Source organism: Arachis duranensis, chromosome 7, assembly GCF_000817695.3.
Source record: "Arachis duranensis cultivar V14167 chromosome 7, aradu.V14167.gnm2.J7QH, whole genome shotgun sequence".
NCBI lineage: Eukaryota > Viridiplantae > Streptophyta > Magnoliopsida > Fabales > Fabaceae > Arachis > Arachis duranensis.
The window spans coordinates 53153757-53165710 of record NC_029778.3 but is presented as its reverse complement, the minus strand read 5'-3'; the positions used below and the strand labels follow the sequence as shown (position 1 = coordinate 53165710).

The 11954-nt window shown below is 34.2% G+C and overlaps 1 protein-coding gene and 1 long non-coding RNA gene across 2 annotated transcripts; both read left to right on the top strand.

Annotated features, from left to right (window-relative positions):
• The first annotated feature begins 6397 nt into the window (after positions 1-6397).
• On the top strand, positions 6398-8404 carry LOC107459077 (uncharacterized). Its single transcript, XR_008001534.1, has 4 exons — positions 6398-6923; positions 7011-7177; positions 7263-7497; positions 7850-8404. It is a non-coding gene; the product is annotated as an uncharacterized LOC107459077 (long non-coding RNA).
• A 600-nt stretch (positions 8405-9004) lies between these two features.
• On the top strand, positions 9005-10229 carry LOC107459076 (protein trichome birefringence-like 10). Its single transcript, XM_052252319.1, has 3 exons — positions 9005-9063; positions 9412-9571; positions 9656-10229. The coding sequence occupies exons 2-3, from the start codon at positions 9435-9437 to the stop codon at positions 9921-9923; spliced, it is 405 nt and encodes a 134-aa protein (XP_052108279.1). The 5' UTR covers positions 9005-9063; positions 9412-9434; the 3' UTR covers positions 9924-10229.
• The last annotated feature ends 1725 nt before the right edge of the window (positions 10230-11954 follow it).

Below are 11954 nucleotides of genomic sequence, written 5' to 3'. Positions count from 1 at the left end.
TATGGTTTAAGATTTTTTATATTTTTTTTTCTCCTTAATATATGTCCATCCTATCATTTGATCCTTGGAATTTACTAATATAATAATTAAAAAAAACTTATTTTCTAAATCATATTATTATAATCTATAAAATTATTCTAAAAAATTACTAATTTCATATAATATCTTACTATTATAATTAATTAAATTATTTTCTATGTCATTTAACCATAATTAATAAAATTAATATAACAAAATAACTAATTATATATATCTACTTAATATACTAAAATTGAGTTTTTCCCCGACTAATGAAAGTGAGGTGTCACCTTCTCGTGAACCTATTTTCCCTCAAAAATAAATGCATTTAATGAATAATGCATAATTATACTAATTTAAAAAATATCTTTATTTTAATTATATAAAATCAATATTTAATGCATTATTAAACTACTTATCAATTATTAATCAAAAATATTTTTAATTATTTTAATGAATAATGTATAATTATACTAATTTAAGAAAATATCTTTATTATAATTATATAAAATCAATATTTAATGCATCATTAAACTAATTATCAATCAAAAATATTTTTAAATATTTTAATTATATTCATATCCTTCTAATTCTTATTCATTATCCAATAATTTTATTAGTGACAAGTTGTTAACCCATTTATATTGATAATAATAATAATTTTATTAGGATAAATATCAAATTCTATTCCTAATATAAAAATAAAAAATTTAATTCCTTCCATTTTTATTTTATCACTATAAAAGACCATATATGCTAGAAGAAAATATCATTCGTTTACCAATTACTCTTTCATTTGATAACTTTTACAACAATTCTTTTTTTTTCCTACAAGGCGTCGTTGCAAAAAGACAACTATCGTGGACACAAACTACCACACTCTCCAACTTTCGTGCTCATCATTGGGAGCTATATAAAATATGTTATCTATGAAGTATTTATAGACCATGGTGTTATCATGTATGCATAAATAAAAAATGTTTCGTATTTAAATTTAAGTCATTTACCTATTTGTGGTATATTGTAGTGTGAAATTACTTTCAATATGTGTTGTGTAATGATATTATGTTCTAATTTAAACTTTTACTTTAGAACTGTATTATGATTTTATCTCATCATTTTTTTCTTAGATATCAAGTTGACGTATTTTTATTTATTATTATTATTATTGAAACGGATGTGATATGAAATGTACCAAAAAAAACTCTCACATTAAATTTATTTTATTATAGTCTTCTATCTATTCTATTTATTTTTATTTTCTTCTTATTCATTATTTTCTTTTTAAATGTTATATAATTTATTATAGTTTATACCAATCTATTTCTATTTAATATACTAATGCTGGGTTTTCCCCCAACTAATAAAAGTGAGGTATCACTTTTTCGTGAACTTATTTTCCTTCCAAAATGATTGCACTATTTCTCTCTTTTAAATTTATTTTTAAAAATGATCTTTAATTGATATAATTATATTATAATTAGTATGTAATGAATGATACATAATTATACTAATTTAAGATAATCTCTTTATTATAATTATACTAATCTCTTTTAAATTTATTTCAAAAAATTATCTTAATTATAATTATATAACAATATTATACTTAGCATTTAATGAATAATTCATAATTATACTAATTTAGAACAATATCTCTATTATAATTATATAAAATTAATAATTAATACATTATTAATCTAATTATCAATCAAAAATATTTTTAACTATTTTAATTATATTGATATAATTTTATTTTTTATTCATTATCCTAAAATTTTATTAGTGACAAGTTATTATCTTAATGGTGACCTATATAATAATAATAATAATAATAATAATAATAATAATAATAATAATAATAATAATAATAATAATAATAATAATAATAACAAAAAGATAGAAAATTATATTTTAGAAAAATATAAATTAATTATTAATAATTAGTTATTAATAATGATAATTATATGATTAATTTTTAGTAATCATTAAATATATTTAATATAAATAACCAAATTTAATTAGTTAACAAATGAAAGAAAATATTATTGCATGATTGTAGAAGCAACAAAATATATATTGTAGAAGCCAATTTAATATAATAACAATAATTATCGTTATTATTCAATAATAATAATAATTATAATCTTTCTTTTTATTAAAACACTCATCTAATTGAATTAATATAAATATATAATGAAAATAAATGCATAAATAGAAAATAACATTTACCCATTAAATTTGTTAGTTACTCAATCGATTCATCTTATTTATTGTGATTGAGATTGATATATAATCATAAAGTTTTTTTCCTCCATTAATTTTATGACATATCACTATAATTAATAAAATTAATCTAAAAATTATTAATTTCTCATATCATATTATCATAAATAATAAAATTATTTTATAAATTTACTAATTTCTCATATTATATTATTACAATTAATTAAATTACTAAGAAAAGAACTAATTTTCTAAATCATAATACTGTAACCTATAAAATATAGGTTTCTATGTAAAAAAATTAGTCTATACAAGTCCAATCTTTTTTCATATGAGTATTGCCCGAATGGATGCAACAAGTCCAATCCAACTGTGTGCCAATATGACCCGACTCGAAAAATCTTCTGACTCTCCTTGGCTAGTCTCTCGCCCATCATTTCTATGCTGTTTCGCCGTTAATTCTCTCGGACAAAACTAAAGATTTGCCCAAACCAAACCACTAGTATTTGTCATTCATGTTTCGGCGATGATAGTAACAGATTAAAGTAATAAAATTTTCAATTTCATCGAGGCAGATGTGCCGTCTTTTTATGCTCTGATGACGTCTTTGATATCAACTTTGATTCGACTTCTATGTCGGGTTTTATCCAGAATAACATGGGTTCCAGGGGAACCCTATTACCGATAATGAGCATGTCGCTTTCCTGTTCTTATGGCTTAATGCTTTTGTTTTCTGCCCCAAATCAATTCTAATCCAAAAAAGCAGTTACCTTTCATTAGCTATCATGCTTCATCACAAGAAATACATCAATCTTTCCTCTCTTATCTTGGGTCAACTGTATGAAACTCTTTCCTTGGTAGTTAGCAAAATTTGATGCAGAGAATTGTCGATCAACCTATTTGGTCCACTTTGGATTCTTAACTTACGGCTGAAGTCTGTGTTTGAACCTCAATTTACTACTCATTCTGAATTTCCCAAAACTCCACTTGAAGATATTTGATTGTCTTCTTTTTCTTGGTCAAAACCAAAAGGCATGTCATCCGTCGATGCTTTTGTCATTTCATTAAAATTTTTCTTATCATAAAAGCAACGATGATTTTTGCTACCATCCCAATCCTTTGGCCTGTTGAAAAAGTAACGTGGATACCTTCATTCTTTAACAAGTTCTCAAACCTGAAAATCAAGAGGCTTTTAATGAACTGTGGTCGAAAACCCTGACTCCACAAATCCTCCCTGTAGGGCTTCCTTGTGAATCGACCATGGCCCTTAAAAAGAAACTCGTTACTTATTCTCCTCAATATGCGTCGAGGCAATTCGGTCTTACACAAGCATTACCTTCCCCTATTTCACTAGAAATTGGGGCCTAAATAGTTCACTATGAAGTGTCATACTTGAAAGAATTTGACCAAATTTTGGATTTGAATCACCAAAAAGTAACTTCTTAGTACTAGAGATATGACATAAAATTCTGCTTCTTCTCAACCCCTGACTTTCACGAATGGTGGTCAAACTATTATGATTCTCATTGTCCCTCAACTGATCAAGCTCTCTCTAATTTGATTTTTCCTTCTGCACAGACTATTGTTGCGTCGAAGAAAACCAAAGGTGAGCATATCCATGAAATCATTGCCTTTGAGAAATATTATAAGGTAAAATGGCATTTCAGGAACGTAAGGTATGTTTTTATCGAGGCATCAAAGGTATGAAAAAAGAAAAAAGAAGCACATTTTCATAAATGTCTTGACCATTATTTTAAACCTTTAGCTCGAGATGCTTTTGTCCAGAAAAAAAATTTCATGAAAATGTTTAAATTCTCTTCTTTTTCCACTGCCCTTTTTGGCTTTGCTGATCGACTACCTGACCCTCCTAAAGAAGACTTAGGAGTGGATTATCGACTCCGAAGAGCACAGCATCGTACCCTGGGCATAAACACAATTGGTGCGATATATTATCCAGGCGTCAGGGATAAGATTCATGGTCGAACTAGGATTGTTGGATATCCTCCAAGTATCATATTTTTTCTTAATAATTAAAAACCTTTAAGTCCTTACTCCTCTTATACTTTCTTATTATTCCAACTACTCAACCAACAAACCTAACAGGTATTGCCCCTGACCCTAAGCCAGTCAAAGAGGACTGGGAGCAGGCGAAGAAACTGGCCCTAAGAAAACAAAATAAAAAAGGGGTCAAGGCAGAGGTCGATTGAGTGAAGCCACCCTATCTTCAAAGAAGTGTAGAGCCATCGTCATCCTTATGGGTGACAAACCCAAAAAGATACAGAAATCTGATCTACCTCCTACCAATGTACTTTTCAAAGTTTATCATCCTTAATAGTTGATCTTTGTCTAATTCTTGCTAAATAATTTGCTCACCTTTCCTTTTAGTCGAAACCTTCAAAGCGTAGCTCACACTCCCAAGCTGGACAACAAAGTCATTATGAGCCAGGTGTCGACCCAGCAGGTGTCAAGGCTGAAATGAATTAACATCCTCAAAAGGTGATGTCATCCTTGCCTTTTCTTGGTCCAATTCAAGCAACACCATCAACTGTTGCTTCCCAAGCCTCGACTGACTCCCCAGTAGTATTTATATTCATTTGTCTTTTCTTCTAGATTCTTAGAGTCTCATTTTTTCCCTTATAGGCGAGTTATATGCCTCTGCCAACTGATGTCGAAACCCAATAAGAATCTGATCCTGTTTTGACATCAGCTGCAACAACTTTGACCATCCTTCCTACCAATAATCCAGCTGATGTCTAACACAACGAGTATCATATCAATGTCCCTACTCCTGAAGCTGAAGACTTGAACTTTGATGACCTTGATTTCAACCTTGCCAACATTCTCTCAGAAGCTCGATAAGTATACACTTCTGAAGGAACATGGGTTTTCTCTTCTTTAGGTCATGAACCCAAAATCACCCCATCAGTGCAAAAAATAGAAAAAATCATTCCAAATCACGAAGAAGAAGTCACATCTCCTGAGCCACAGCTTCCACCAAGCCTTGGATCATTCGATTGTCAAAACGGTCAGTATTGTTCTTGATTGTCTTAACCATCCCTTGAAAGACATTAATAATAATGCCGACCTGAAGGCTCGACTGTTGGCAGCCCTCGACTTCTTAAATCAGTAAATCCCAATAGATTCCTTAACATCATTGGAAATTTTTATGGAAGATATTTTCAATCATATTTCTAAAATTGACTCTGTTGAGAAAGACTACAATACAGTAGTCAAGATTTGGCTACCTATGATAGGCAGTTAAAGCAATGTGAAATAGCCAGGTCTCAAATTGAAGAAGTTATATCAAAAGGTCGAGCCAAGAAAAAGATCATAGCCACTAAAGTCGAGATTCTGGAAAAAGAGTTTGCTGAACTAAGATCAAGCAAAGAAAATATCGAGGCTACAAATGTAATGCTCAATCAATGACTTTAGCAAATAAATCAAGTTTATGCATCTAAGACTTCAGGTCGTACTGCTCTTGTCAAAATAGTCAATCAAACCATCAAGGCCAAAGAGAAAACTGTCGAAGCTTCTGCCGCTTTGGGTCGAAAGCAAGAGGACCTCAAGCTTAAATTTAGAACCTTGTTTTAATTTATTGTGCTTTGTTGGAACTTATCACCAGCTTTTACTTGTATTTCTCTTTTCATAACTTCTGTTTGATGAATAAATTTGAATAGTGACAATGATTTTAATTATTTTTCATTTATATGCCCTATATGTCAAGTATTTGTTATTGTTCATGCCTTGGGTCGAGCTGTATGACCCGTGCTGATTTACGACAAAGTTGACCGACCTCTTCAGGTCAGGATTATCTGACCTCTTCTCAAAGAGCTCAGCTAAATCACCAGGAAAGCCCAAAAACGCACTACAAGAAAAATACCCATTCAGCCACACTTTTTTAAGCTACATTTGAAAAACGTAGCCTATTCATAGAATAGGCTACGCTTTTCTCCGTGTTGCCTTTTTATAAGAGAAAAGGATACACAAATGCGGCATCATTTAAAAAGCGTAGCCTTAGGTATTATAGAAATCACTTATAAAGCGTAGTCGTAGGTTGATATCTATAGGTTCACTTTTCATATCAAAAGAGACGCTTTTAAAGGGTAGCCTATTTGTTAAGTTTTGGGTGCACTTTAAAAGCGTAGCCTAATGTATCTAGGCCAAATGCACCCAAACACTTAGTAATTTTTCTTTTCCTTATCACCAAATCACACTCACCTTCGAATACCCTCACTTTCGCCTTCTGATCAGAAAAAAGTTTCGCCCCTCACCTTCGCAAATCACCTTCGAATTAATTGTTGAAAACCCTTCCCTAACACACCCACACACTCACACTCATTCTCACCATCACTCACCACTGCCACCACGCCCCCCTTTCACACACACACACCCAGATCCGAGAGAAAGAGTGAACCAGAGGGAGGAGAGGAGGGAGACAGAGATGAGAGAGCGCGATCGAGAGAATAGAGAGTGAGAGGGGGTCACCGCCGCAACGTCGCTGCAGCCGCCGCCATTGCCGTCGCAGAGCAGGGAGCCCAGAGGGGAGAGAGAGATGATTTGCAGACGAGATGGAGAGAGAGGACGAAGATGCGACGCAAGAGAGGAGGCTGTTCCGTCGTGCACTGTCGTCGCTCCTGGGGTCGATTGAAGCCGCCGCCGCAGCTAGGGCTTGCCGTGCTCCTGTCCGTACTCCTAACCTCTGTCTCTCTCTCTCCCTCTTCAACTTTCATTTCATTCTCATTTCAATTTTAATTTCGATGTCTCTGTAGGCAACAATATATTTTAGAAGTTGTATTGGACTGGAAGAGAGGGAAGGGGAGTGTTTGAACTTTCAATTTCATTAATTTTTGCTGAATTTCTGTGCCTGTGGGTGAATACTGGATTGTGAAGGATGGTTAGGATTGTGAATACAGAAGTTTGGACCTCTTCATATATGGTATCCCTTCTTTTTTTAATTCCCACAAGAGCTTAGGATTGGTTAAACAGAGCAAATTGAAACTTTGAATGTTCCCCTCATGCAGGGAACAATGCTGATCGATTCCTGCATTAGAGCACTAGGTTCCAAATTGTTCTAGGCGTGGAAAGGGGATTGCAGTACCTTCATGAGGATTCACATCTAAGAATTGTTCACCGAGACATCAAAGCAAGCAACATTCTTCTTGATCATAAGTTTCATCCCAAGATTGGAGACTTTGGCCTTGCCAGGTTCTTCCCTGAAGACCAAGCTTATCTTAGCACACAATTCGCTGGAACATTGTAAGTCCAATTATTAAATATTTTAATTACTATGTATGCTAGCTGCATATTCACCATGTTACTCATGTTATATTTCAGTTTTCTATTTATGTTTTTTTTTGTCATAAATTGAATAGCCTATAAATTTTGAGTATTATAATATCACAACACACACCTATACTACTATACACAAAATATTAAGAGTTCTCATCCACTATTGACCCTAATCAAGTCTCAAACCTGAGTACGCAACACATATCATAGGGGAGTGGTGTGAGCTTATGAATGAATCTGGTTTGCCATGTTACCAGGTTTAGTTATTAAGTAATTGAGCTGAGCTGTAAGTTTGACAAATGAAATGGTTTCCTGCCAGCGCCAAAAGGGCTGTTTTCGCCGGAGCCAGAACATTATCGAGGACCAAAGCTAAAAGTTGCCATCATTGGAGCTAGGCTTTCTGGCATGTCAACTACAGTGGAACTCTTAGATCAAGGACACGAGGTTTAGCTCCTTTAATCTTTAATATCACACTTCCTCCATTTCATATTTTATAAGTCATTTTGATACTTTGATTTATGAATATATGTGAAAAGTCAAAGCGACTTATCAGTATGGAACGAAGAAAATGTTATTTTGAAATTGGATGTTATGGTGTACATGGTAAACTTGATTTTTGAAGCAAAGGGGAGTGATTTGGTCAGTTTCTTAACACAATTATGGTGTTAAATTTATTAGGATATTCTAGCTAATGCATTTTATCTAGTATGTTTACTTCTAATTGCTCTCGATCAGGTGGATATATATGAGTCGAGGACTTTTATTGGTGGGAAAGTTGGTTCTGTTGTTGATAAGAAAAGAAACCAAATTGAAATGGGATTTCTTACAAATAGAAGTTGGTAAACAGACTTGATTGATCCCGTCTTTGAAATTCTCCAACCCCTCTGTTTATTTATGGTCTGAGAAGTTAAAAAATATTAAATATATAACCCTAGGAAACTTTGCCTAAGCAAAATTGATCAATTTTTCATGCCCATTGTGTTTAGGATTTGAAAAGCCATGCTTTATAGATGAATCCTTTGTTTTGCTTTTTTATCATATTATACTTCTCCTTAAATCTTAATGAAATTATTCTTTTATAAAAAAGATAAAAAAAATGTCTATTGTATTTAACTTATAATATATTTTATTAATCCATCATATTTTTTCAAAAACTCTGCTGATCTGAGCTTATTTTCTAATGTGCAGTCCCAGAAAAATACACAGGTGTTGCAGAAGCTGATTTTCTGGTATTTCTTATTAGAAAAAATACCATTTTTTTTTTCATTTTCAAGTTTTCCCTTGTTGACTTTAGTGATATTAGTCTTCTAAATTTATTAGAAATTTTAAAATTTTAAATTTACAAACTGTAGATAAAGGTTGAAGACTTCTTTAGGTACTTTTTCTCAGATGATGCTGTAAACTTCCATGAGTCTTTCCATAAAAGATGTGGTGATAAAGGTAGCCTGCATGAAACAACTATGAAACCACCTGCTGTTTCACAAATTCCTTTTCTTCGATTCTGCCTGCTGCTATTCTGTCCTGTGCTATCCGGTTCTGCCCTAATTTCCACCTTCTTCTAGGCTGTCTTTTTTTTCCTGCCCTATTTTGTTGTTTTGCCGTTATCTCTTGAATGATTTAATTGCTGCTGCTGCTGCTAGGTCCCAAATCTGTTTGATTATATCAATTTAATTCTTGCTAAATGATAATTGTGCTGAATTTGTGGTTAAATGGTTGCATGGCAGTTACAATTTTTTTGTCTGTAATTTTTACAGTTATTTTGGTTTAGTTGTTTGAGCTGGTAGCAGTGTTGTGCTAACTTTTAAGAATCATTTAATACATGGATTAATTCTGGAATCTCGATAAACAAACCTATAAACAAACCTTTTCATATTTGCTCAGGGGGCTGTTATTTCCAACAAGGTATGGAAGTTAAGATGGAAATGAAGGTGGAAGATGCATATAGGAAGTCAATGGAGACAGTGTTGAATTGGATACAAGATACTGTAAATCTTAACAAGAGTCAAGTTTTCTTTCGTACATATACACCCGTGCACTTCAGGTTTGTAATTTGTTGCAACAATTGTTATGATTTATATTTTGCCTTCCAAGTTTTACATATATTTATCCAATAATGTATGAACAGAAGTGGAGATTGGAGAAGCGGTGGAAGTTGTCATTTGGAAACACTGCCAGAGCTTAACATGTCATTAGTGCCTAATGATAACTGGTCACAATTCAAAATAGGCAATTCATTGCTATCATCACACAAAAACAGCACTGAACTTGTCAAGTTAAAAATATTGAATATAACAGAGATGACAGCTCAGAGAAAAGATGGACACTCATCAATTTACTATCTTGGTCCGAATGGCGGCACGGCGGCACTCCATCGGCAAGATTGCAGCCACTAGTGTCTGCATGGTGTACCTGATACATGGAATGAGCTGCTTTATGCAATGTTCATGAAACATGAAGGCTTCTCATAGCAAGGAACTTCAAAGAGTCGTGGAATTCTTTTTTATTTGTCTTGGGCAGCAAGGACTCACAAATTGTTCTCAACAGTCTCAAAAAGACGCTAACACGTTACACAGTACAAGACTTGAATTTTGGAGTACATATATACAATCATAGATAAAAGCCTTTGATTGTGCAGATATTTTGATTAGTGTTGTTATGAACATATTTCTTCTTTTATGTTATTACCGGGAATATAGTTTTGAGGCAAAACTCACACAATCAAACCTGCTTATAAAAAGTAGCTATGGTATACAATGTGGCTACGCTTTATAAGTGATGCAGTAGCATTGAAAAGCGTAGCCTATTCTGGAAAAATGAAAGCTGAAAAGCGTAGCCTTTGGTCCTGGACAGCATCACTTGAAAAGCGTAGCCTATTCCCAAACGCTAAAAGCGTAGCCCTTGGTGCAGAAAAGCGTAGCCTTTGAGAATAGGCAACGGCCGAATAGGAATCACCCCAAAAAGCGTAGCCGTAGCTTAAGGCATCATTTTTTTTCACTTTTGGCTACACTTTTCAAGTGTACCTGAATGGGTGTTTTTCTTGTAGTGAGGGCCCAAACAGAGGAACACGACCCAAATCCAAGGGCAGCCCAAGCCTAGAGAGATAAGGGCGGTTTCCTCAAAGATAGGATGACTTCACTCGAAAGATAAAGATAAGATAACTATCTTATCCCAAAGGAAGATTACCCCACACCATTATAAATACATTGGAGCACCCAGGTATAACTCATACTCTGATTCTACTAAAAACCTGCTTAATACCCTTGCTAACTTAAGCATCGAAGTCCCTTGCAGGTACCACCACCCTCCGGTGACGAAGGATCAGCAGCACCACCAGGTCTAACAAGTTGGACACGATAGCTCCGGCCACCATCATGAAGTCGGACTCAACAGCACCGACCAGTACAGAAGATCTCGTCTGAGATCGACCTACAGTTTTAGGTAACCCTCGAAACATTGGTGCCGTTGCCGAGGAACTTGGAAGTCATCCCATCATCATGGCGGACAACCTTGACAACAACCATGATTATGATCTAGAGAACAGAACGCCGTATAAAAACGCGGATAGCACACCAAAAGATACTCCTCAACCAAATAAAGATAAGAGTCCACCAAATACAGAAATCCTGGAGGCACTCCAAGCTCAACAAGACCGCCTCAAACAACTCAACGAGATGCCGAAAAGGACCTTCGAAGGGAAACTAGGCGACGTAAAGAGTTAGAAGACAAGCTCTTAAGGCTTAAAGCTAATCTAAAAACCAAGGCTACTCGATCCAGTCATGAAGACAACCCCCGCAAGGATCAAGACCCATTCACCAAAGAGATTATGAAAACCAAAATCCCTAAAGACTTCAAAGCTCCCGACATGACCCGTATGACGGCACATCAGATCCAAGCCATCATCTCAGTAATTTCAGAAGCAGAATGTATATCACTGATGCCTTAGATGTAATTTAATGCAAAGCCTTCCCGACTACATTAACAAAGACAACAATTAAATGGTTCGACAATCTGCCCCCAAGGTCCATTGCAAGCTTTGACGACTTAGCTGGAAATTTTCTTGCTAGATTCTCCATCCAGAAGGACAAAACCAAGCACGCCCCAAGCCTATTAGGGATCAAATAAGGAGATCAAGAAAGTCTTTGCAACTACATGGAAAGATTCAACAAAACATGTCTGGACATACAAAATCTGCCAACTGAAGCAGCCATTATGGGTCTCATCAATGGTCTACGAGAGGGATCTTTTAGTCACTCTATATCGAAGAAACATCGCACATCTCTAAATGAAGTGCAAGAACGAGCAGAGAAGTACATCAACATGGAGGAAAACTCTCGACTAGGTGATGAGCGGATAATTTATACGCTTTTTGGCATTGTTTTTAGATAGTTTTTAGTAGGATCTAGCTACTTTTAGGGATGTTTTCA

What these genes read in the sequence shown, in the direction of transcription:
- LOC107459076 (XM_052252319.1), top strand. Translation starts at nt 9,435, where the DNA reads ATGGAAGTTAAGATGGAAATGAAGGTGGAAGATGCATATAGGAAGTCA. An exon ending in TATACACCCGTGCACTTCAG is followed by an intron (nt 9,572 to 9,655) that starts GTTTGTAATTTG and finishes ATGTATGAACAG; the next exon opens with AAGTGGAGATTGGAGAAGCG.